Source organism: Tubulanus polymorphus, chromosome 11 (genome assembly GCF_964204645.1).
Source record: "Tubulanus polymorphus chromosome 11, tnTubPoly1.2, whole genome shotgun sequence".
Classification (NCBI taxonomy): domain Eukaryota; kingdom Metazoa; phylum Nemertea; class Palaeonemertea; order Tubulaniformes; family Tubulanidae; genus Tubulanus; species Tubulanus polymorphus.
This window is the reverse complement of record NC_134035.1, coordinates 6223976-6250982: the sequence shown is the minus strand read 5'-3', so window position 1 is coordinate 6250982 and position 27007 is coordinate 6223976. Positions and strand designations below refer to the sequence as shown.

General features: G+C 36.4%; 2 protein-coding genes across 2 annotated transcripts; both read left to right on the top strand.

Moving 5' to 3' along the window:
- Nucleotides 1–5703: 5703 nt before the first annotated feature.
- Nucleotides 5704–8930, top strand: LOC141912959 (organic cation transporter-like protein). The gene is made up of 10 exons (XM_074804396.1): nucleotides 5704–5827; nucleotides 5969–6168; nucleotides 6677–6873; nucleotides 6946–7091; nucleotides 7174–7330; nucleotides 7518–7652; nucleotides 7738–7823; nucleotides 7920–8037; nucleotides 8115–8187; nucleotides 8262–8930. Exons 1-10 carry the CDS (start codon nucleotides 5704–5706, stop codon nucleotides 8454–8456), a joined length of 1431 nt encoding a protein of 476 aa, XP_074660497.1. The 3' UTR covers nucleotides 8457–8930.
- A 9628-nt stretch (nucleotides 8931–18558) lies between these two features.
- Nucleotides 18559–21156, top strand: LOC141912958 (organic cation/carnitine transporter 2-like). The gene is made up of 8 exons (XM_074804395.1): nucleotides 18559–18656; nucleotides 18729–18880; nucleotides 19159–19315; nucleotides 19491–19625; nucleotides 19712–19797; nucleotides 19881–19998; nucleotides 20075–20147; nucleotides 20222–21156. The coding sequence occupies exons 1-8, from the start codon at nucleotides 18559–18561 to the stop codon at nucleotides 20408–20410; spliced, it is 1008 nt and encodes a 335-aa protein (XP_074660496.1). The 3' UTR covers nucleotides 20411–21156.
- Nucleotides 21157–27007: the final 5851 nt, after the last annotated feature.

The window sequence follows — 27007 nt, the reverse complement described above, 5'->3', positions numbered from 1 at the left end:
AGCGTGACACTTTACTGCAGACATATTTGATATGGACATCCCAATTTAATTTGTCATCTATAAAAAGACCAAGAAAATTCGTACTATGTACACGTTTGATTTATTCTCCATTTAACCAAATGGAAGAATTAAAGTGATCTACACGACCAGAAATCATAAAGTGGCATTTCGCAATATTTATTGAAAGTTTGTTTACTTGATACCAGATGCCAAGTTTCGCCAGTTCAGAATTAACTATGGAAACCAATTCTTTGATATAAGAGTTACTATAAAAACAATTCGTGTCATCGGCAAAGAGGATGAAATGGAGTAATTTGGACGCATTAACGCAATCGTTAACGTATAATAAAAAGAGCAAAGGGCCTAGAATAGAACCCTGGGGTACACCAATTGACACATTTAATGGAGACGATAAGGTATTGTTGAAACTTAAAACTTGACTCCTGTCAGTCAGGTAGCTTTTAAACCAATCATGAGGAACACCTCGGATTCCGTAATAATCAAGCTTCATTAGCAAAATGTCATGGTTAACGGTGTCGAATGCCTTAGACAGGTCCAAGAATAATCCAATAGTAATATTCTTATTTTCCAAGGCTTCAGAAAGATTATCAACAACCTTGGTTAATGCCAAATCTGTTGAATGTTTTGAACGAAAGCCAAACTGGTCGGGGATTACAATATCCTGTTTGTTACAAAAGGAAACCAATCTGTTGTAAACTAGTTTTTCCAGAATTTTTGAGAAGCTAGGAAGCAAAGATATGGGTCGATAATTATTTAAAGAATTAGGGGCTCCGGATTTAAACAAAGGACAAACTTCCGCAATTTTGAGTTCATTGGGAACTATTCCAGTCTGAAGACTGCGGTTAAAGATATGGGATAAAGGGAACTTAATGATGTCAATCACCTGTTTTATAACAAAAATACTCAAACCATCGACACCAGCACTCTTCTTTAAGGGGAAACCCGAGACCACATCACTTATTTCATGAGGTGAAGTCGGAAAGAGAAATAGACTTTCATTGACACGTTTATTCATATATTGATGAAAGGATTGCTCTGTATCAGGGATTTGAGTAGCAAGCCTTTCACCAATATTTGCAAAAAAATTGTTAAACTCGTTGGCGATGTTTATATTACCAGAAATAACACGTTGATCGGAAGTAAAAGAATTAGGCATTTTAGAATAAATGTTTCTACCTAAAACTGTGTTCAACAGTTTCCACTTTTCTTTCATATCATTTCCAGCAGCGAGCAATTTTTCAGAATAATAATTAGATTCGGCTTTGTTAATAAGCTTTGAAATGAGATTTTTGTACGAGTTGTATTTTGATTTTATTTTTTCTGAACGTGTTCTAATAAATTTCCTATAAAGGTTGTTTTTTGTTTTAATTGCTGCGATAATACCAGGAGTTATCCATGGTTTATGGAATGAGGGATTAATATGATTAACTGGTACCAGAGGGAAAACTTGATTGAAAACTAAAGTAACTTTTTCAATGAAAGTAGTGTAAGCAACTGAGGGATTATCAGATGAATACACTTCACTCCAGTTAATATTCATTAGTAATCTGTTGAAATTAGAAATATTGCGCTGCGAGAAAATTCTAGTTTTAAAAGGTTGTCTGTCAGACAGAGGCTGATCACCACTGCAGATAGTAAATATTGGGTAATGATCCGAAAGGTCGGTCATAAAAATCCCAGATTTGTGAACATGTCGCAAATCGTTACAAAAAATATTGTCAATTAAGGATGTCGAGTCACAAGTTACTCGAATTGGCTTGTCAATCAAAGGTGAAAAAGAATGAGAAAATAAAGATTCGACAAATATTTCAGTATGTTTGTGCGTATCATATTTCATGAGATCTATATTAAAGTCCCCCACCAGGTAGCAAAGTTTGTTCTCGCGAGTAATTTCTGCCGTTAAAACTTCAAATTCATCTTGAAAAGTTGGTAATTTTCCTCCTGGAGGTCTATATATTACTCCAATAATAATATTGGATTTTTTATCTAGAACAATTTCGATGAATAAAGATTCGAAAGTATGATTCCTAGTTGATAAGTCTGTCCGTACTTTGAAATTGAAATTTTCCTTTAGGAAGAGAGCTACGCCGCCACCAAGTTGACCATTGGCGCGGGATTTAAAGATACTCGTGTAACCGTTAATTCTATACAAATTGGAGTTAGAATTATTTGAATTAGTCCAAGTCTCGGTCAAACCAATGACCGAAAATTGACCATTACAACAATTCAAAAAATCAGTTAAACTGTCAAAATTTTTGTTGACACTTCTGATGTTATGAGAAATGATGGATAGACTTCCCCATTCAAGAGGAGAATCCTCGTCAACATTAAAGTACAAACAACTGTTGTTTGTACAAGGTATATCAGTTACTGAGCTTTTCATACAAATAACAAGTCATGGTGTATGACTAATATTCAACGTATTGTTTTTTCCTGGTTTTTTCTATTGAAGGTGGTGTTCCGGATAGTGATCTCTCCTTTCGTTTTGCCGAGGTCGGTGTGCAGAAAGCATCACTAGTGACGCCATCTATTGCCTCACAAAAGTGTTTAAGCAATGCAAGCTTGCCGGTTTCACTCTTTTATCGGTCGGCGAATAAAAGTGGTCCAAAGCTTTACCAGACGGTTTAAGTTTCAATATAGTGTCATTATCAATAAACATGATATTCTGTTCCGCGCATAGTTTCCCGATATGGTTGTTAACTGCTATTGCAAGGCTGTTGTACTCTTTTACGTTGTTGGAGTTACCTTTTCTTGGAATGATACTAGAGAAGTGAATCTGGGCTTCATTGAAATGTTCCGTTGTTTTGGCCATGGCTAAGGACAGATTCACCACTACAGTGTCACTGTCATTTTTGTTGTTACTTATATCGTTTGTACCTAAATGGAGAATAACGTCAGTAATCGACGATCGATCTAGAATCTGATTGTCAGCTTTATTCAGAAGCGATGAAATCTTTTCACCGCTAGCACCAGGCTGGCAAATAATCGTGCCATTCGGAAACTCGAAGTCACGGAGGTTAGAATCACCGATTACTAATACATTATTTGTAATAGTATTGGACAGCGGTTCGCTTGACGTTTTCTCGCAATAGTCACGCGCTTCGTTGGATATCGTGTCGCTCAGAGTCACGGTACAATCACGAGCTTTATGCTCTGCGGCGCCACATTTGAAACACTTAAATCGTGACGGACAGTCAGCTGAGCGATGATCGCCAAGGCAATGTTGACACCCTATACCCTCACAGTACACTCTTACGCGGAATCCATCGATTGATGTGAAGTTTGGAATAACTTTATTGACTTGTTTCAATTTCAAATATCTGGTCCCAGTATATATTTGAGTGTCCCTTATCACGCCTTTTTTTACCGATCCTTCAACATAATCACCATAATTTTTAATAAAGTTGACAATGGTCAGATCCGACATCTCATACGGAGCATCGACTATTTTCACAGACAAAAAGGTTAAATCTACATCATCCGGAGTGATTTTATTCCCTCGAAAGATTAATCCGGATTGTTTCAGAAAATTTTGACGTTATTTGAATCGCTGCGATTTTACTCACGTCACCGTCGGCACTGTCCTTTATAGCGTTAATTACATCTTGATGAAGAATTTTTCCGTTTACCTCATTCAGAGGAAACTTGATAGAACACTTCCTATCCAATGAACCCATTACTCGTTATAAATCCACAGTGAAAAACACTTGATAAATAATTTTTGTCAGGACATATACGAATGCGTGATCGCACTAGTCCGCCATCTTAAATCCTTTTAAAAAGGACAAAAAGGACAAGTCTTTATGGCCGTTAAAAACATTCCTGAATCTCTAAGAAGACTTATGGCTGAAACGTTTATTAAACATCTATAAAACGTTGTTTCGTTTCGTAGGCAGCCTTGATAAAACGTTGTGAAAACGTTTTGCTGTCAGCTGGGGTAGATTAAGGTATCAGGTGTCTAATCATTCACGATTAGGGCACCCTAATGATGATTTGATACCTCATACAGTAATTTTCATTCTGTACATCGTATTACCACAAAGTGTCAAAATGCCTCCGCGTCCGCGTCTTCATATCGTGGGTCTAGTAATAGCTTAAAGCCGCTCCCGGTCGCAGGTAGATTCCGAAGCGTGATGAAAGTGCAGACTGTTTCTAAGGATTAAGGACGATTCGGCAAATATCAAATAGTTCGGCTTTTCATCATCGAAGTAGTGAGTTGTTCTACGCCGTTTCCTTCGTTGGGTTTGCTATTCCAAGGTAATAATTACATGTATTATTCTTCTTAGAATATCTTCATGTAGCGCTTATCTCTTACCCGAGACTCTCACTATCATATCAGGACGTACACGGTGTAGGTTATGATTCTTGCGAAGAAAGTGCTTCAATCTTGTAATTGTTCTGCAGTTATACTGGAATTAGAAATTGAGATAAAACATTTGCGCTGAAATTGACTGCGAAACCAGCTCAAAATGTTTGTACAAAACATTAAAATTCTGCAAGTTTTGAGCGTGATTAACTTCGATTACAGTTTTGACCCAAATCGTGATTAAGTTTCCCTAATCATAATAAAGATTTTTTCTAATTCAAAATTGAACGGAAATACAGAATATGTCGAAAGTGTAATTTAGCGGCTGTAGGAGATGAATTCATTTTCTTTTGGTTTGCCCCTTTTTCAAGTTCAAAGAAGTAAATGTCTCCCAAGTTACTATTGGCGACACCAACTGACGTTACCCTACAGCTGCCATAATTTCAAACAGAAAAACTTTAATCAAGTTATCTATATTTTTGAACAAATGCTTACCAGCCTTCGCTTGAAATTATTGTTATCATATTAATTATTAGTATTTGTATAATATGTATTGAATTTATACATTTTGTGCTCTGTGCAATTGTACTTATTGTTGAGCAAATAAACTAAACTTAAACTTAATAAAAAAATCACTGAACATTCAACATCCATTGAATTTGCTGTTCAAGGCAGAATATGCTTGGCAGTAGAAAAACTATTTCCATCAGAGAAGGAAGAATAGGCGGGAACCACGAAGAACCACTTTCCTCGCAAAGTATGACCTGTTTTCGCCTGCCCAAGAAAAGCAAATGGAGGTGTTTTAACGAAAAGTTATTCAATGAATATCGGATGGAATAGCAAACTCAAAGAAGGAAAGGGTGATGCGAAAACTCCCTAAAAGTTCTCCCTAAAACATTTTATATATATTTCCCGTAACGTCCTAAATCCTTTAAAAGAGTCTCTTGATTCCATCGCGCTGCGGATTCAAAACCTCTCAGCTAGGTCTGCACCTTCAAACAAATAATTCGATTAAAGCAAAATTATGCAAATCCGACCAATCACTATCTTTGCTTCCGATTTCGGATCATAAAATCAAAAAAGAGATAAGAAAATATTTAAGTAAAATGATTAAACAAGTAAAAAGATTTTCGACAACACAAACTTCCAACTGGCATCACTGAAATCATAGAAATTCTACATAACAGTTTAGGATAACTTTAGCCAGTAAAAAGTAAATGCTGTCCGTCGTATCCTTCATGTAAAGAAAAGCAGAAATCAAAGGTTTTTTACTATACATTTACGTGTTTTACAAGTTTGTTAAAAGTATAGTCTAGTTAAAGCATGATATCGGTTCGAAATATTTTCGGTTTACAGTAGAGGTTTTTTACAGCACGATGGAAGTAGAAACCGCTTTGAAGGAGTTAGGCAGATATGGAAGATATCAGATATTGCAGTTGTTTATTATTGAAATAGCGTCTTCATCATCGGCTATAAGTACATTCGGCCTGATATTTCAAGGTAAGCAACATCTTATTACATGTATTCCGAAAATTAGGCCCTGAGTTGACGTTAAATTTCAACTTTCTTCAACTAACATTGAACTGCATAATTACATAATAACGTGATAGTGAAAAATTTTCATATTTTCACAATATTCAGCATGGATTCCAGAACACCATTGTAAACTGCCTACGGCGAATCAAACAGTGAACCAGTCGATACCGTATGCAACTAGTGAGGATGGAGAAATTAAATTCGATCAGTGTCGACAATTCAAGTCAATTACAGATAATACCACAGTCGTCTGTCAAAACGGTTACTATTACCAGTCACACGGTTATCATACTCTTACCGAACAGGTCAGTCAGTCATTCTGCAGATTAATCCTCATGATCCAATCACCAGAAAAATGATAAAATGAGTTATCTATTTTCAGTTTTCGTGGGTTTGTGAATTCAATCACATGAACGCTCTAGCGATGTCGATATATTTCGGGGGTATCTTGGCCGGAAGTGTGGTTGCGCCGCCTTGGTCGGATTATTTTGGAAGGAAAATCCCGTATATAGTCTGTTCTCTATTGTTCGCTGTTTCGATGTTTCTTTCTGTCATTTTTGTCAACCAAACATTTTTCATTACAATGAAATTCTTTAGCGGACTTTTCAGTATGGTGAATAATTTCTATTATCGATGATGAATTAAAGCCTTAAATTCCTAGTCAATTCCTAGAAAATCCCTGAAGTTTATTAAGAAGTTCATCCAATGTCCAAGAGAAACAAATTACACAAAGAGCTGAAGAATTATAAGATAGAAAAGTCATTTTACGAGAAACTATTTTTTCTTCCGCCATGCTTTGGTTGTTTCTTTTAGGGCGCTACCTTAGTTGGTTATATTTTGGTTTGTGAGTGGTTTCCGACCGATCAACGTTCATTCGCTAACGCATTTCACATGATTTCATTTACGATGGGAATGCTTTTAACTGGAGTTTGCGGCTACTATTTCACTCACTGGAAATACCTGCAAATCGTCGGGGGTATCATTTCTTGTTTCACCATTCTAGGACTTTGGTAAATAGAATTTTTCGATAATGAAATATCCATTCGAAATTGGAGATGTTCATCATATCATTTTGTAATTAGGTTTTACGATGAATCTGTGGCGTGGCTCGTCGCAAATTCCAGACCCGAAGAAGCGATCAGAATTTTGAGAAAAGCAGCGAAATTTAACAAACGCTCGCTTTCACCAGCCGTCATTTCTGCCATTAGAAAAACCACAGAAACTCAAAGTAGATTGATGAAATTCACCTGATATATTTCAATTCATTCATGAAAATGAATCTATTACAGACCTAAATACGTTATATTCAGATAAAAGTGCGGTTGTGGATAGTGTTAAACTAGTGTTCAGAAATATGGTCGGCTGTTCTAAGTTTAGTGAAGACTCGAATAATGGAACGATTGGAATTTTACAGATTCTCAAACATCCAAAACTGCGTCGATACACGATACTGGAATCTATCATCTGGTAAGTATCGGTATTGTTCAATGCACATCCATGATACGAACATAGACACGCGTCTTATTTAAGACCTATAATGTATAAACAGATATTCAGACCGGTTACTTATTTTATTTTCTGAATAATTCAGGCTATTTGGATGACGCTTTCGTTTTCTCTACTACCGATATTGTTTTTTTTTTCATTTGTGTAGGCCTTTTACAAGTCTCACTTATTACGGGTTGACACTGAGTACGACAGTTATGGCCGGGGATCGATTTGCTAATTATTTTTTGAGTGCTGCTATTGAAATACCAAGTTACCTTACGATGCATCTACTACTCTTGTTGTAAGTTGTAGTTTAAAGTCATCAATAGAAAGACGCCTTGACATAACATGAATAAATCAGATTAAATATGGAAGATATTTTTCAGTATTGGAAGACGAGTATCGTTGATGTTGCTTTATGCTATAACCGGTCTAGTTTTAATAGCTGTGGCGTTCGCTCCTGAAAGTGTCGGTACGTACAAAATGTATATCTGGATTCATGATATGAATAAGCAGATCACTTACAGATATTTCACCAGAAAACTCTGATATGCTTTTTCATTTCAAGGAGAGACGAATTTGGTTCCGTTAATTATGACGTTTAATACCGTTGGAAAATTCTGCTGCACTGCAGCTTATGGTATTATTTTCATCCATACCAGTGAACTTTACCCGACTAACTTCAGGTATACAAGTGTGGTTGTACATATAGGTTTAGATAGAGTTCAGTATTTCGCAATCTTCTTGTCTTTTTCTTTTACAGAAATCGTGCGATCGGAATCACATCGGCGTTTTCCCGAGTAGGTTCGATGACAGCACCATTCGCCGCTTATTTGGTAGGTTTTTATTTCCTACATTTTCAATCCTGTCACTTGTTTAACATTTCAACATTACAATCGAATTGTTTCAGGCTCAATATATATCTTGGTTGTCTGGCGTAATTCTCGGGTGTATTGGACTGGTTACCGCTTTGCTGATGTTACTCTTACCGGAAACTAGAGGTATACCGATGCCTCAAACTATCAGTGACATCGACCGACCTAAAAACAACAACTTGTTAAACCCTACTGTCGATGGACATCATGAACCAGAACACATACGTTAATTCAAGTCAAGATAATCCATTAAAGTGAGGTGAAAACCCGAGTTGGCTAAAAGTGCGCGGGATACCGGCAACACAAGATGGTGCAACAAAACATCGAGCCATTCGTATTGAAAAGCAGTTCATTTCAGTGAAATTTGAACTTGATTTTTAGGCTTCCTAATCAGAAAATTATCAAACGAGTGATCGGATAGATATTAGATTAACTTTCTAACTCAGTGTATGGTATTGATTTCACTGCAAATTGATTTACCAAAATCAGAAAAGTTTACTCGAATTTAATTGAAATGAAGAAGGAATTGAAGCGCGGTAACACAGTGACACTAACGATCCTGTTGGATCATCGCCGAATCCTCGCTTCACTCTCATTTATCCGGTCATATGCTGTTCTATTTTAATATTTTATAGTTATATAAAACTTCAATTCAAATTCCTAGCAACAATTTGATTTTTTAAGTCACTGCATGCTAAAGAATATCAGTCCCGGTCATAATCAAATAAACACAAACTTTTATGTAAGCGTGTGTTTATGAACACTTAATATATTAAAACTTCACTTTCACTAACACTTTACAAACACTTTTATCTGAAAAACTGAATTAACACTTTATATCAAAAAACTGTACTAATGTGCTAACACTTTGCTAACTCTTTTATACTAAAAGCTTAATAAATTTTGCTAACACTTGATATTGAAAACTGAATTACTTTTCTTATATTATGTTTTTATTGAAAATCTACTTTTATCAACTCGTCATTTACTCGTCACTTTTTATAATCAGTTTATAATGATTAGGTCTTGTTAAACAAAATTTTGGTAAGCACTGTGATTTTAGAATTGTATATTCTGGACATTCAAATAAAGTGATATTCATTTCCAATTACATTTTGGTTGCATTTTAAACAATATCTCTGGTTTTGAGGTGTATTACTATATCTACCGGTTTCAATCGGTAGTTTGTGATTACTACATCTAAACCGGCACAATGTGCGTCGCAATGAAATAGGGAGGTCATGCAAATATGGTTCGAACTTAAGTTTGGTTTTGATAATAGAATACAGTAGTCCTTTTGAGCTGTTGCGGCAATCGGCCCTCCATTTTTGAGTAAATTGGTCTTGATTTCTCTAAAATAGCAGTTGATTCGTAACCCCATATTTCACATGCATACGTAAGGATTGGTTCGACCATAGCATCAAAAAGTTCTAAACCTATGTCTGTATCTAAAGAGTACTGTTGGACCTTTTTCAAAACAAAAAATAGAGCTTTATTTGCACTTTCCCCAATTTTCCCCAAATTCAGCTGATTTTGTAAGTTCATCCAGTGCAGCATCATGTTTGGTGATCGTATTGTCTAGGTTGCTGCACCATTTTTCGTACTTATCTTGCCTGGCATCTATTTTCATAACAGTTGTTTGCATTTTTGACAGTGCTTCTCTAACGAATTTTTCGAAATCGGACACTCTTTCTATCGACAGATCCATATCTCTAGTAAACACAAAAAGACACGTATTCTGAGAGAACGATCAGTAGATCTAGGTTACTCGCATTCATGCGTGACGAGTCCAGTTCACTATAACCAGTATACGCGTGATGTATGGCGAGGTTAATAATTTACGGGGACCTACTTTGAGTTAACTTCAGACTTTCACATGCAGAATTAAGTTATATCACCGGGGCCCAGTTTCACGAAAAAAGTGTAAGCTTAAAACAGTTAAGTTTGAATTGTTGTCCTCATTGAAAACATGAAGTAACCAATGGCAATTAATCAAAAAATTTGAGTTAAACTTTTTCGTGAAACTGGCCCCTGGTTCTAGAGCGCTTGCGAGCAGTTTATCTCACACACAAAAGTGAAAACCAATAGACGTTTAAGTCTGGGAGCGTTCCTTAAAGCTTCAGAAACTAGCATTAATCCAGGAGAGGTTCATCCATACGTTTCAACGTTTCCGCCATTTATAAACTCATTATGTTAGGCCTCAGTGAGCGGAACCGTTTTGTTTATCGTAAAAAGTAACCTTTATGTGTATAAGATACTAACATACATACTTGTATATATTTATACCGATCGCCGTCTCTCGTGTGTGATCCTGGATTATCGTTACGGATACGTGTATCAAAGTTCTTACATCAATTCAAGAATGACAGTTTCTGACAGTTTCTGGTCCTCCGAGTAAATATCAATGAATTATTTTTTGACGCCTTATAAAACGTTACCATTATGAAACCTAAACAGTGTGAACCATTCAGCGTCATTTTACAAACGACAACCGTAAATCGATGTGCAAAACGTCACATACAAGCTATTTGGCAAAATACCACTGACAAAGAATGTCGTTCTGTGATTATATAATTAGCTCTATTTGAACGTCGAAATGTTATATTGCATTGAATATTATTAGAAGACGTATTGTAATAGTAATGGATGTATGATTATATCAGAAGCAGACATAAATCGAAATGATAATTTGATGAAATGATAAATGATATTTTCCTTGGCCATTTTTTCCGTTCACCAAACAAATTGGATTATTCGGTCAAAATGGCGGAAGTATACACGATTTGGAAGTCTGACATAAAAGAAAGACCCTGACATGGAGATGCTGGTGGAATGACGTAGCTATCTACGCTCTGCGTAGGGCCGACGTGAATTTCATCGGCGGCTACAAGCGGTCAATATAAAAATGTGTCAACAAAAAATTTCAATATTCAAATGTTTTAGAAAATATGTTCGATATAAGGGGTATGCAGGTTTCATGAGATTAGCAATTTTAGCATACCTATCATATTCGGCTCCGCTTCCTCTGATGGCATGTGTATTAGGTGACAATTCAATTAAATTCTTTATTGATCCTTATTACATATAAAATTCCCAAATTTGATAAAGTAACAAATCTTAAACTAAGAAGATACAACATACAAAACACATGCGTAATTCATACAGAATAACATAAACAAGTTATTTTGAATGACATTAAGGAGGATATGGAGTGACTGCCAAACCGGGACCGGGGCCGGCTGGCTAGACCACACGCTTCTAAGTCGATCGCAGACATCAGAAGAGCTCTTCCTCAACCATGGAGGCAATGAAGTTGCGCAGACCAGCTTAGAGGAAAAAGTGAATGAAGTCGGTCGCAAGTTATCAATTATTGACAATTTTCAATAAAAAAACCACTACCGAGTCGAGAAGACCTCTGTATCTACCCAATCGCCAAATCTTATAATTCCCCAAATTTCTTAAAACTTCGATTTCAAGTTTGCAATTCCACATTAGCTTATCCCAAAAATTCTACGTTTTTATCGCAGGCGTCAAATAATTCATCAAAATTAATTTTCTTGTTTATACTTACCGCGATTAATGCCTTTCCTCTGTGACCGGCCGGTTTGTTGTATCGGCAGGCTGGCTGGAGAACAAGCATTGAAACCAGGCGCTACAGGATTCCATCCATCAGGAACAACAAGGCATTTTAAACCTTATATGTACAATCTTAATTGCATCCCGGAATGAGAGTGTTTATCATAACTTAACATAGTCTTTATATACAGAATCATTAGTATAAAGTGAGAACTAGGTGTCAGACAAGTTGCAGACATCAGGACTCACAAACTAACACCTAGTGACATGTTTGCGAGACACAAATTGATTAATGATGAGCACAGGCTAGAGCTAATCACTTTAAATACAATTACAATTACAATTAGTTTATTGCTCCACAAAATTTACATTAGCACAGAGCACAAAAAACAGGTTCATACATTGTACACGTACCCATGCAGTTTACAGAATTCATACAAACACGGTTTAAATGAGAAGAAATACATGAATACTTATCAATCAACAATAGCTTAAGGCGGGCATTGAACAGTACATATTTAATATGAGTTAGAGAAACTTTGATCCTTGCTGTATAAAGCGAGACAGGTTACAGAGCTGTTTGCTCTTAGAGTTTAATAATTGTATCAGTTTGAAGGCACTTGGTCTTATTCTAAAATATGGTTTAATGAACCGGGTGCGAAGTGCCTATACATAATGAGTAGTCTGACATGTTGATTGCGATAAAGCACATATTGTACTGTATTCATAAGTTATATTATATTATTAATACTATTATTATTATTATTATTATTATTATTAAGCATTTCATATAGAAAGAGATATGAAATATTATGAACCATTCAATATGAAATTGGTATGTATATGATTATGAAATGTGTGACTTATATCAGGGTGACACCTGCCACCGTTAACACTTTCCTTTCATTTTCCTAATTTCATTATTCTTTATACGTTGATATCAACATCGCGATAACAGCCATTCGCTATGTAAAGGGATACGCCTATAATACCTCCGCCCAAAATACATCCGTCCAAAATCCCACACACAGAATTCCTCCACCCAGAATACCCTCATATGTGTCCAAAATACCTCCACCAAGAATTAAAAGAAATTCTATTATTCAGATGTATAAAGTACCACCAATATTGACTATTATACATGTATAGGATCATATATAATGTATTACGGTATATATAAGCCTTTACTGATGAATAATTGAAAAACAATTAATGACAATGTTCACTTCCAATTAGTTATGGCTGGGAAATTTACAAATCGACCCAATTTGAATAAACAACGAGATATTGATTATAGAATGTTAATTAGTTTTTCTCATGTCTTTAATCTAATACTAGATTTCTCTATAAACAATTCAATATTTAGGTTATAGAATATTGATTAGTCCTATAATCTAAGAAAACAATGTATTACATTTCGGTATACACATTGAATTCAGTTCATTTCCATTTAACTGTATCAATGATCTTCGAACAATATACTGAAATTAACATTATACTTTGTTAACTACTTTTAAACTACCGGTACAGAACTTTGGTTTATTTGAATATGACCTGTAAATTCAAACTTGGATGGGTTCCTAAAGGTTCCTAATTTTTGTCCTTCAGGCATAAACCCAATAGATCTAGGGCCTGGAGGTAATTTGGAAACATATGAGGGTATTCTGGGCGAAGGATTCTCGGTGTGGTTTATTTGGGTGGAGGTATTTTGGGCGGAGGTATAATGACCCGGATTCCTATGTAATCGCTGTGTCAGCTGGGGGAAATTACTGTATCAAGTATCAAATTACCATTAGGGCGCCCTAATGATGAATTGAGACCTAATACTGAAATTTCCTCTTTACATCGTATTACCACATACTGTGTTTAATACCTCCGCGTAAAAACAAAATATCTCTACAATTTTCCCATTCGTTTCAAACGTTTTATCACGAAGCCTGCAGTGCTCGCAGACAGGTGCGGACCTAGCTCAGACAGATTACTTCCTCGAGTCCGCTTCACGATGGAACTTCTCATCATATAGGTAGTGTGATATGCTTTACCGTTTCCTTCGTTGGGTTTGCTATTCCAAGGTAATAATCACAGGAATTATTCTTCATGGAATATCTTCATGTAGCCCTATTATCTCTTACCCGAGACTCTCACTCAGTCTGTAACTTGTCACATTTTTACATGCGCAATACAGGTTAGGTGATGCAAATAGATCATATCAGGACGTACACGGTGTAGGTTATGATTCTTGCGAGAAAAGTGGTTCAATCTTGCTGCTGTAATGGTACTTAACAATTTCTACCAATTGTTATGCCACTGAATTCTCCCCCACTTGTTATATCTTGACGTTCTTCGCAACCAGTGCTGTATCCACTGACTGTCCTCAATTGTTGTTCTAACTAATGCTGTACCACTGTGGATATTAAGTGATAACAAGTCTTTCTTTATTTCCTTCCTATATTAGTTACATTGGCTCACCTGACGATGATCTCTAGTGTGAGATCGAAACGTTGTGTTTTTACATTTTAGAAATAAATTCTCGATTTTAAATTCTTTCAATATAGTGGGTTTTTATCCTATTATCCGTTCACCACGTTTGAGTGTGGTTATCGTACTATTAGTTACATTATTTCTGCATTTTCTCCCTCTCTTTCTCAACTCCCTCCAGTTCTTTCCCTGATCCAAAAACCTTAGACTTATATACTAATTCGTATATTTCTCACATTCCTAAACCATAATCTCACCCGCTTCTTACCTTACCCTATTTGGTATGTTCAGTCCTACAACTTCTATTCTATTCCCTCCTGAACTACGCTAACCATCCCTTATAAATCCTTATGTTTTAATAATAGCAACAAAATGCTCTTCTACTTTTCAACAAACTCCTACCTTGTAATCTAAGCCATTTGCCTTCAGTGTGCGCACGAGTGCACATCTAGTGTGCGCTATCGTGCACGAATGCTTAATGAAGACTAGAAAAATGTTCAGAACAAATGAAAATTATGGTGGCTGATAAGGGCCATAGCGTAAAATTCATGGTATGTAAATGAGGGCACCAGAACGCCAGAACGCCAAAACGAAAAAAAACGTCCAATTTTCTCTAAAAGTTCGTTTTGGCGCGCCAAAACAAAGAAAACGAACTTTCATTTTGGCGCCCCCGCCAAAACAACGAAAAACGTCGAAATTTCTCTAAAAGTTCGTTTTGGCGCGCCAAAACGGAGAAAATTCCGGAGAGAACTTTCATTTTGGCACCCCCGCCAAAACGAACTTTCGTTTTGGCGCCCCCGCCAAAACAACGAAAAACGTTGAAATTTCTCTAAAAGTTCGTTTTGGCGCGCCAAAACGAAGAAAATTCCGTTTTGGCGTCCCCGCCAAAACGAACTTTCGTTTTGGCGCCCCCGCCAAAACAACGAAAAACGTCGAAATTTCTCTAAAAGTTGGTTTTGGCGCGCCAAAACTAAGAAAATTTCGTTTTGGCGCGGTTATTTCCGTTTTGGCGCCCCCGCCAAAACAAGCATTCAACCACAGTAAAATTGTTTTTCAATTTGGCGCGTTGATCTTGTGTGTAATTTGCATAAATTTGCATATATGAAAATATTTTACGTATATATAGAATTATTTTACGTGGTTTAAAGTTCGTTTTGGCGGGGGTGCCAAAACGGAATATTCTCCGTTTTGGCGCGCCAGAACGAACTTTTAGAGAAATTTCGACGTTTTTCGTTGTTTTGGTGGGGGCGCCAAAACGAAATTTCGTTTTGGCGAGGGCGCCAAAACGGAATTTTCTCCGTTTTGGCGCGCCAAATTTTACGCTCTGGCCCTTATCAGCCACCATAGAAAATACAAAAACAGTTAAATTACATAAATGACACATAGTCTATTCTAGGTTTTAGAAAAATCATTATTTTCTTCGTATGCGATGCAGTAAAGGAATCAGCGGACGTACACTGAATAATCCTTTTAATTCGATCATTACGTATTTACATTTTATACCGCAACTGTTGCGTACATGTGTTCATATTATTCAATCCCATATACTGTAATATGTATATAATTCTTTTTATCTACTGTGACATACATCAAGTCTAATCTTACTTTGTCATTCTATTTCCATTCGATCTCAATTAACATTAATCATGCTCGCAGACATGCACTAAGCAATTAGTTAGTTTTCATACATCATGATATTGGCAAATAAATTCAAATATGTACTAAATGATTTCATCGTGCTTGCGGACGTGAGCAAAACACAAGAAACCCACTAAATACATTTTTTTCTATAGCCGTTTGAGTGCCTTTTCTTTGATTTTCTGACAATATCAGACGGGAGGCGCGCTGTCCCAGAGTCTGTACTGTTGGGACAGATATTCAAACTGCTCATGATCTGCATTGACCGATAAACTTGTTGTTCGAGCGCAGGAATACGAACGCACATTCCAGTATATTTCTTTTCGAGCTCTTGGTTTTCGAATTTTAGCCGGTTATTTTCTGAGATCATATTTCGAATAAAATTTTCCTTTTTAGCTGTTTGCGAATCTGAAGTTTCCAACGGCGACAAAACGTTTAAATCTGTATTTTCAATCGTGCACTGAGAACTGGCATCACAGAAAGTCTTTTCAAATTGCACTAAGTCGCATTGAATATCTTTATCAGAAACTTCGAGTTGAGTTTGAACACTTACGTCTCGGAGCCATGGATCCTCAAGTGCATCTAAATCTAGACTAAATTTAGTAAAATATCTACGCTGTTATAGTTTTATGCGAGCCTTTTGACCACTAGGATTATAGAATTGTCAGTGTTCTGCTTTATAACTGGTCAGTTTCCTGCTGCGTTTGCTCGAGCATTTCCCCTTGTCTTACCCGTTGATCGTTGTCTTTCACTGTCTCCAAGGTGAAAATAACCATGTTAGGTTTTACAATAGGATCTACGATTATAATCACGATTAAAATAGGTTTAATTCATAATTTTTTTGAATTTCAATTATTCTATCATTCTCAATCTTCTTTTTTCATAATTGGATTTGGTGGTAAAATTGCATTTGTGATCTGCTCCAGAGCCTCGGCCTGACAATCATAAAATGATTTCCGAGGTCCTGATGATTGTCATATATTATATGTATAATTTATGTAACAAATTATGTTTTTATATTTGTACCATGATAATCATCAAAATAAATCAACAGAATTTGCTGCCAACGGCGAAACATCATTGCCGGTAGATTTCTCCGTCACAAAGAATTGGCGTGAAAATTACCACTTTTCTCGAAAAGTATGTCACGATTATGCTATCCAAGAAATTTAAATGAAGGAGTCTTAATGGAAAGATATTCGATGCATGTAATTATTACCTTGGAATAGCAAACCCAACGAAGGAAAGAGCGACGCAGAACTTGCTACTTCAATGATGAAAAGCTGACGTATTCTACATTCGCTACGGACTCAAGGAGTAACCAAAATAGCGAGTTCATTTAACCATAGAAATTCTTTTAAAAAAATCCTTAGTTACCATTACCGTAAACAGTAAAATGCTGTCAATCAAACCTTAGATATAAAGAGAAGTATAAATCAAAAGATTTTTTTACATTTTATTTACGTAGTTTACAAGTCTATCGACAGTAAAGTATAGTATAATAATGTATCGGTTCAAAATAGTTTCGTTTTTCAGTACACGTCTTTTGCTACACGATGGAAGTTGAAACCGCTTTGAAGGATTTAGGGAGATATGGAAAATATCAGATTTTTCAATTAATCATTATCGAAATAACGGCTTTATCGTGGGCAATATCTACACTAGATCTGATATTTCAAGGTAAACAATATCTTATTATATGTATTCCGAAAAGTAGGCCCTAAAAGTAGACTTTCATGAAATCTTTAGCACTGAACCTCATTGCATGATATGTATCATAAATTTCAACTAAAATTACTCTAACATTAAACCAACTGATAACATAATAAAAACTTTCATATTTTGAAATTTAGGGTGGATTCCGGAACATCATTGTAAACTGCCTACGGTAAACCAAACAGTGAACCAGTCGATACCGTATACAACTAGTGAGGATGGAGAAATTAAACTCGATCAGTGTCGACAATTCAAGTCAATTACAGATAATACCACAGTCGTCTGTCAAAACGGTTACTATTACCGGTCACATGGTTATTACACTCTTACCGAACAGGTCAGTCAGTCATTCTGCAGAAATCGCAATGATCCAATCAAAAGAAAAATGATAAAATTATTTTATCTATTTTCAGTTTTCGTGGGTTTGTGAATCCAGTCACATGAACGCTCTAGCAATGTCGATATATTTCGGGGGTATTTTGACCGGAAGTGTAGTAGCGCCACCTTGGTCGGATTATTTTGGCAGGAAGATTCCCTATATAGTCTGTTCTCTAATGCTCGCTGTTTCGATGTTCCTTCCTGTCATTTTTGTCAACCAAACATTTTTAATCACGATGAAATTCTTTAGCGGACTTTTCAATATAGTAAATGATTTCTATGATCGATGATGAACTAAAGCCTAAAAATTATTCAATTCCTAGACCGTTAAGAATTACTCAAGAAATTGATATAACATGCATAAGAAAGAAATTACAAAAAAGATCTGAATAACAATAGAATAATTTTTTCCGTCCCCGGCTTTAAATGGTTTGCTTGTTTCTTTAGGGTGCCTGCATAGCCTCTTATGTTTTGGTTTGTGAGTGGTTTCCGACCGATCAACGTTCATTCGCTAACGCATATCACATGCTTTCATTTACAATTGGAATGCTTTTAACTGGAGTTTGCGGCTACTATTTCACTCACTGGAAATACCTGCAAATCGTCGGGGGTATCATTCCTTGTTTCGCCATTCTAGGAATTTGGTAAATACATTTTTTGGATAACAAAATGTGCATTCAAAATTTTAGATATTCATCATATTATTTTGTAATAAGGTTTTACGATGAATCTGTGGCGTGGCTCGTCGCTAATTCCAGACCCGAAGAAGCGATCAGAATTTTGAGAAAAGCAGCGAAATTCAACAAACGTTCGCTTTCACCAGCCACCATTTCTGCTATTAGAAAAACCACAGAAACTGCTAAGCAAGGTGAACAATTGACTGTTCAATCATTCATAAGATATGAAAAAAATTATTTTCATCTTAATTCTATGATAAATGTTTCATAATCTATAGTAAAATGCAACGTTGCCATCGAGCATGGCGATCTTACTCACAGGTAATATGTATCCTCCAAATCAAAAACTCGATCACGTCAGACGAATTGAGAATAAGTTGATTAATAGATGAACTAAAATTGCTCCTACCCCTGCATAGTATAAGTTTCCTTGCATTTATTCACCATTCTTATTATGCATTAAATTCAGATAAAAGGTCGGTTGTGCACAGAGTTAAATTAGTGTTTAGAAATATGGTCGGCTGTTCTAAGGGTAGTGGAGACTCGGATAATGAAACGATTGGAATTTTACACATACTCAAACATCCAAAACTGCGTCTATACACGATACTAGAAGCTTTTATCTGGTAAGTATCGGTATTGTTCAATGCACATTCGTGTTACGAACATAGACATACCTTTTACGTAAAGACTTTTATGTCTTACGGCCGATTATGTGTTTCATTTTCTGAATAATTCAGGCTAAGTGGGGTACGCACGCGTTTGGTTTTCTTCACTGAAATCTTTTTTTCCTTCTTGCAGGTCTTTTACAAGTCTCACTTATTACGGGTTGACACTGAGTACGACGATAATGGCCGGGGGTCGATTTGCTAATTATTTTTTGGCTGCTGCCATCGAAATACCAAGTTACATTGTGATGCACTTTGTACTACAATTGTAAGCTGTATAAGAGCTGTACAAGAGCTGTATAAAATCAAATACTGTATTTAAATGTACATATTTATATGTACGATGTTTTTCAGTATTGGAAGACGAGTATTCTTGATGTTGCTTTATGCAATAACCGGTCTAGTTTTGGTAGCTGCGACGTTCTGTCCTGAAAGTGTCGGTAGGGATAATGTCCAGGATAGTTTCTAGAAACAATTCTATCATAAAATGTCTTAGAATCTTGTGTAAAACTTGTGTTCCTAGGAGAGACGAATTTGGTTCCGTTAATTATGACGTTAAATACTGCAGGAAAATTCTGCTGCACAGCAGCGTTTGGCATAATCTTTATCCATACCAGTGAACTTTATCCGACTAACTTCAGGTGAGATTCTTCCTTTAAAATAACTTAAAAGAGAAAATTGGTTTCCTTTTACACTGTACTATTATCTATTTTTCAGAAACCGCGGTGTGGGTATTGCATCGGCATTTGCCCGAATAGGTTCGATGACAGCACCATTCGCCGCTTATTTGGTAGGTTTTTATTTCGTGCATTTTCAATCCTGTCACTTGTTTTACATTTCAACATTGCGATTGAATTGTTTCAGGCTCTATCTATATCTTGGTTGCCGGGCGTGATTCTCGGATGTATTGGACTGGTAACCGCTTTACTGATGTTACCCTTACCGGAAACTAGAGGTGTACCGATGCCTCAAACTATCAGCGATATCGACCGACCTAAAAACAACTTGTTAAACCCGACTGTCGATGAACATCAACTAGAAGAAATTGGTTAATTCTAACCTTAGGTTAACAACAATAGATTCATGATTTGAATCATTACTTTTTTTAGTGTTTTGAACCCTTGAACCAGCAATCGGTCGCAGTCAAATATTGATTTCAGCGTATCATCTAACTCATTTTCCTCTTAGCAGATGGCGACACCAGACAGCATACAATGTCTAAAATGTAGGAAAGTGATATTCATATTACAAAGATACATTTATGTATTTTTGGTATTACACACATTTGGCACGTAGTTGGGGGTATAGAAACCACGTGTCACGTGCGTCAGATCTCTGGAGATGAGTAAGTCAGTAGTAATGGCCAATGCACTAAAGACGCTCTCTAGTGAGTTTGGTTGATATTTTGGACACAGTATCGAAAGATTCTGATAATAATTCGTCTCAGAATAAATCTGATGATAGCGCTGATTATGGATGACCTTCGGGGTCACTGACCTGGGGTTCAGACCCTGAAGGTAACCCCCAAAATTTGCAAACTTGGTATCATTCGAAAGCTGGTATATACAATTGTATTAACCGGTACATATGTTTTTACTCAAATTCGTTTTGCTACACGTCGATTTGTCGATGAAAATTGGTAACTGGTTGAACTGTAGATATTTTCTATAAAATGTGTATACGGTATCGACATGGTGAAGTTTTTTTTCGTGGAAACGGAACAATCTTTTCGTTCGAACGAAATGTTACATTTCATTCCGAAATTTTTGATTTTGTATGTAAGGATATTACACACATGTCTGATGCAGAACTGATTGTGAGACATGATAACCGGTAAGGTCGATCGATTTTTGTAAATTCGCAAAATTTATATAATTTGCAAAACAATTTACTAAATACATTTTCAAATTGCCCTGTGCAACTTTCTTGTTTCTTGTTCGCAGGTCATTCACATTAATTTTCATCATAGAGGATAGTACTCATTTCTGAAAAGTCGGAACCTATCACTAGTGGTCCATCTAGCTTTACTTATCGGAAATAGCGTACACATAGTGACCGATCCCACCTCAAGAATTACCTCCACAAATCGCTTCTTGAATTCGTCGTTTATATGCGCGTCACGCGGAACTTGCTCGTTGGAAAAATTGTGACATATCATGTATATTTTGAGGGCGAGTTCGGTGGATTTTGCCTTTACGCTCGGTGTTAAACGAGTAATTCACTTGATTGTGTGTTTTCATCGCTGCACATTCTCGGATGAACGTTTCTATGGAACGCCATACTATCAAAAACTCCTACATCGCATTTAAACAACGTACTCGCAATCTTACAACCAACTCGCAATAGTATACAACAAACTCGCAATCTTACAACCAACTCGCAATATTATACAACCAACTCGCGATCTTACAACCAACGTTGAATTTCTTTTAGTATGCCGTCATCGTACACCAGGTGGCGCTTGGGTGAATTTTTGTCTTACATCAAATGACTTTTTTGATCACTTTGCTGACCTAAACGCTCACTATGAGACCAAGTTTTGGATACGGAAACAGATCTACTTTTAGACGATATAGATGACTCTATGCTTAATGCTGAAATAACTATGATAGAATTAAATAAAGCTATTTCTTCCTTAAAAAAACAACAAAGCTACCGGTATGGATCTAATTTGTAATGAAATGATAAGAAATTCCCGATCTTCAACTCTTTAATATTGTATTAATGAGTGGCATTATCACAGAAAGCTGGACTATAACCTCTATTAAACCAATATTAAAAAATAAAGGCAATATTAATTGTACAGATAATTATAGACGTATAACGCTAGTAAGTTGTTTAGGCAAACTTTTTACAAATATCCTTGATAATAGATTAACATGTTTTATGAATGTAAATAAACTTTTAAGTGAAAATCAAGCAGGTTTTAGATCGGGGTTTTCTACTACCGATCATCTATTCACACTAAGTCTATTGTTGAGCTATGCCTTAATCAAGGTAGACGTCTTTTTTGTTGTTTCGCAAGACTTCCGCAAGGCCCTTGACTCCGTATGGAGAATTTCATTATGGAAAAAGATGATGGCTTTAGGTATAAAAGGTCTCTTTTTTAACACCGTGCACAACCTCTATTTGAATTCCAAATCTTGGTGTATCGTTTAAAGGTGATACTTCAAATTTTTTCCCTTCAAACATCGGAGTAAGACAGAGTGAAAGTCTTTCCTCCCTGTTATTCGCTATTTTCCTTTACGATATTGATTAATCCTTCAACGATAACAACTGTAACTCACTCGGCTTTATTAGTAAAGTATACAAAAGAACTTATGAAGAAGAAATTGAGATATTACTGAAATTATTTGTATTATTATATGCAGACGACACAATTTTATTTGCAGAATCAGAATCTGAATTACAAAATAATTCAAATATACTCTTTGATTATTGCCAAGTAAACAAGTTATTCGTTAACATTGATAAAACGAAAATAATGATTTTCGCAAGATCGAAGCAAAGATTAAAAAACCTTCCCGATTTTCTATTCGGTGATGAGACATTGGAAAGAGTAGATGAGTACAATTATCTTGGAATTTTGTTTAATTGGGATGGAAAATTTGCAAATGCGAAAAAAAGCAATTCACGACAAAGCTGTTCGAGCAATGTTTGCTATTATTCAAAAAGGCAGAAGATATAGTCTTCCTCCAGGCTTACTTTAAAAATTATTTGACTGTTGTGTGGCACCAATTTTATTATACGGGTGCGAAATATGGGGCCATGAAAATATCGATATCCTAGAAAAAGTCCACACAAGGTTTTGTAGATTAGTTCTAAAAGTAACGAAATTTTGCCATAATACTATGATATATGGCGAGACTGGCAGATTACCTTTATCGACTACTATTAAACTTAGAATGATTAAACATTGGAACAAATGAATTTTGAATGCTAACAAGTCAAAGCTGAAGCTAGTAATGTATAATATTTTGTACGACTTATACAAAAAAGATTTATATGTATCTGATTGGATTTGCCAAATTAAGGCAATTATACAAAAATGTATAAAACTAGAGATTCATACGGTTTAAATGTTGCTTAAACTGTCAAAATCCATCCAGGCGCAGATGTAATATGATAAAATACGCATCACAAATAGTCTTTAAAACGAAGAAAAAAATGACCCAACAATACAGGACCAAAGTACCCTTTATGCTCTATGCAAATTATTTTTTGTGAGCAATAAAATATGAATGAGTGAAAAAAAAAACAAACAAATAAAATGGCGGCTGCAACCGTAAAATGGTTTATTACCAACGAAAGCACGGATCTTCCCGGTAAAGCTCAGCGGTAATGCCGCATTGCGTTGTGTTGGGTCATTTTTTTTCTCCTTTTTAAAGACTATTTGTGATGCGTATTTTATCATGTATAATCTGTTCCTGGATGGATTTTGACAGTTTAAGCAACATTTAAACCGTATGAATCTCTAGTTTTCATTTATGCCAAAATCTTTTCTCAGATTTGCTGTGACGGAGAAAAACGATGCGACATGAGCGCGAAATAAAAATCGGTGGTCAGTTTTTGCCGCGCGCATAAAAATCCAGGGTTCAGATTCAGAAATAATTTTCTAAAAAATCCAAACATTTCAGGAACTCTGCTTTTTCGATTTTGTAAATTTTCCATCCCAATTAAACAAAATTCCAAGATAATTGTACTCATCTACTCTTTCCGATGTCTCATCACCGAATAGAAAATCGGGAAGGTTTTTTAATGCACTGTATATTAGAAACACAAAACTGCTCCCAGTGTAAAACTTTTACTTTTAGGCAAATTCAGCACCAGATGTGGAGTACCAACTGCGCACCCCTTGACGGAGAACCTATCCTCATCGGAGCTGCACCGTCGATGTCATACAACTACACTTCGGATACCACAGAGACATACTCTCATCTGGAAAATTTGCGTTTCGAAATGTGCTTTCTTCCTATCTAGTCAACACGCGGGACAATCAACTTAGAGGACTTCTACATCAACGTCTACCCGAGAAAAAACCACAATAAATTTTCGGACTATTTACACGTAGAAAACGACCAAAAAAATATAAAAATGGACAAAATGATCTTCAACCTTGTAATATAGCTATTTCCAGAATCTCAATGTTTTAAATTAGGCAACCAGAAAAATTCATCCCAATCAGTCGCTTGCCGGTTCAGACTGAATGGAAGATTGTTTGGATGAACCGGAACCGAATTTCCAATTATGTAGTTCGATTTAAAAATATTCTGTTAACTCGACCGCCGATCACACATCTATACCTGTACTTCGATTTCCGATTTCAAAATCAAACCCCCTGTTTCGCTCCCGGCAGGTGTGGTGGGTCTGTAAGGGACACTCAATCGAAAAATCAAACAAAATTTACCAGCCAAATAAATAAATAATGGGGACAATCCCTATTTTAAGATCAAAAAGTCAATATGGGGATTTTGATGTCGATCCTGGCCTTAATAATAATAATAATGATAATAATAATATGTGTCTTAATATATGAACGGTACCATCGATAGTTCAGAATCAAACACGACGCCCATATTTCGGATGGGAGTCTGAGAAATTTAGACCGACTCAAGCTGCAGTTAATGATTGAAGATCGAAGGACTTAAGATGGTGTTTGGTGCCCAATAGAAACACTTCAGTCTTGAAAGCAATGTGGCTTTAAGAGAATTTGCTGCGTACCAATCGTAGATCGCAAGGAGACAATGTCCAACGTTGTTAATCTGAGCGTTTAGTACATGGATGGATTTAAGTAGTTTAAAGACCTGATTGTCGTCAGCAAAAACGTGTCTGTCTAGCCCAAATGATTAATGATGTTTCCAAATGATGTTGCCAAGAGGCAGCACATATATAAGAAACAGTAAGGGGCCAGTACCGAGCCTTGTGGCACCCCATACTTTAAACTGTGCGGTTCAGATGTCCGTACATCTATCTTAACTGCTATGAATGACCTATTGGTCAAATAGAATTAAACCGTTTCAGTGTGGTGACACCGATGCCCAAGTACTGCCTGATACGGATAGCAGAATACCGTGATCGATCGTGTCAAATAATGTCGACGACTTCCCACTGAAAAGTATCTGGTTCTGTTGAAGACGTTTTTGGTCACCAGCTGCATTGTAGATTTCGTTGTAATGGTGAGAATACTTAGCCGTTTTAAGATTCGTATCGTAATGCCTGGGCGGCTAGAAACAGTTCTTTGTGAATTGGGAGTCTAGTCCTCTTCTTTTTACGCTCAGCCTTACGTTTTGCACATTTTGCATTCTGGACTCCGTCCGTGAACCACGGTCGAGACGGACGTAAGGTTAGGCACTCGATTTTAACCGGTACATGTTGATCAAGAGCAGCGCCTATAACTCCTGATCAAAATTGAGACAGAACGTCAGTGAATTGGGAAATACCATTATCAATCACCGAAAGGCGTGCTTTAAAAGAATCAGTGTAAATGTTCTGCAGCTACCTTGTACGTGGCTCGAGTAGACCACAGATCACGAGGTTGTGATCAGATACTAATTCACTGACACTCAACGACTGAAGAAATTTGGCATCACGTCTCGTTATAACCACGTCGAGAATATGACCGGCGCAATGTGTCGGTTTACACACATGCTGAGAGAGTGCAAAAGTGTCCAGAATATCCGGGAACTGCTTTGAATCTGGCAATGCAGGTTTGTCCAAATGAAAGTTATGCCACAAAGACTGTAGGAATTCAGTCAACTCGCGACAAAAAAATTGATCGACGGACAGTTAATTAGCACGAGATGGCGGTGGTCGATAAATCACAATACATCTAAGCCGATTTTCAGTCAAATCTGCAGCTGCATCACATCAAAGGTTGTGAATGAGTCCGATTTGAGTATTTCGACCAAACTGGTTGTGCCTTTGAGAACACCAACACCGCCATACCCTTTGTTCCCAGTGTGCGGTAGATGGTGGAAGTTATTCCATCTCAGTCGGTTAATGGCTTTTACGAAAAATTCATCCTTAGCACAATTAGTAAAGCACGTGTCAGCCAGGCAGAAAATGTCGAGGTTGTTTCATTTACGCTATGCCAGATATTGTCAATTTTATTCCTAACTGACCTACAGTTTAGTAGCCCCATTGGTATCTCGGTTACTTTTTTCAGCGCATTAACTCACCAGAATGAGATTCAGTTCTTGATAGAAAAGATCAATTTATGTAACAGTGATGTGAAAACATCAAAATGTTTAATGAATGCCAAAATAAATGCCTGTTGAAATGAATTATGTATACGTACGTGGTTTCGTTTCAAAGCTGGTATAAGAACATAGACGTATGTAATCTGCAAACGATCATGATTAGTTCACGCAACTACCAACAAGGACGATGCAAGCACCTTATCTTCGGAATCCTCAAAGCCATTTTGTACGGAGCACCGGAGGTGAAATGGTGGAAAATAGATATGTTTATTTCGTTCGAACGAAATAATCTTAAGTTATCGCGCTACTTGACGTGCAAAAACAATCTTTGTCGCGCAAAAGAAACTTTTCCACGTTTTCATGGAGGATGAAAAAATATTGGCATGTACAGAATCAGCCACCATATATAAAATTACATAATGTCACCAACATTGCCACCAAAAGTATTCAA

Coding starts and splice junctions, on each gene's coding strand:
- LOC141912959 (XM_074804396.1), top strand. CDS start 5,704: ATGGAAGTAGAAACCGCTTTGAAGGAGTTAGGCAGATATGGAAGATAT. Junction 6,169..6,676: donor ATCATACTCTTACCGAACAG/GTCAGTCAGTCA, acceptor TGTTTCTTTTAG/GGCGCTACCTTAGTTGGTTA. Junction 7,331..7,517: donor ATACTGGAATCTATCATCTG/GTAAGTATCGGT, acceptor TCATTTGTGTAG/GCCTTTTACAAGTCTCACTT.
- LOC141912958 (XM_074804395.1), top strand. CDS start 18,559: ATGCTTTTAACTGGAGTTTGCGGCTACTATTTCACTCACTGGAAATAC. Junction 19,999..20,074: donor CTTTATCCGACTAACTTCAG/GTGAGATTCTTC, acceptor TCTATTTTTCAG/AAACCGCGGTGTGGGTATTG. Junction 20,148..20,221: donor CACCATTCGCCGCTTATTTG/GTAGGTTTTTAT, acceptor GAATTGTTTCAG/GCTCTATCTATATCTTGGTT.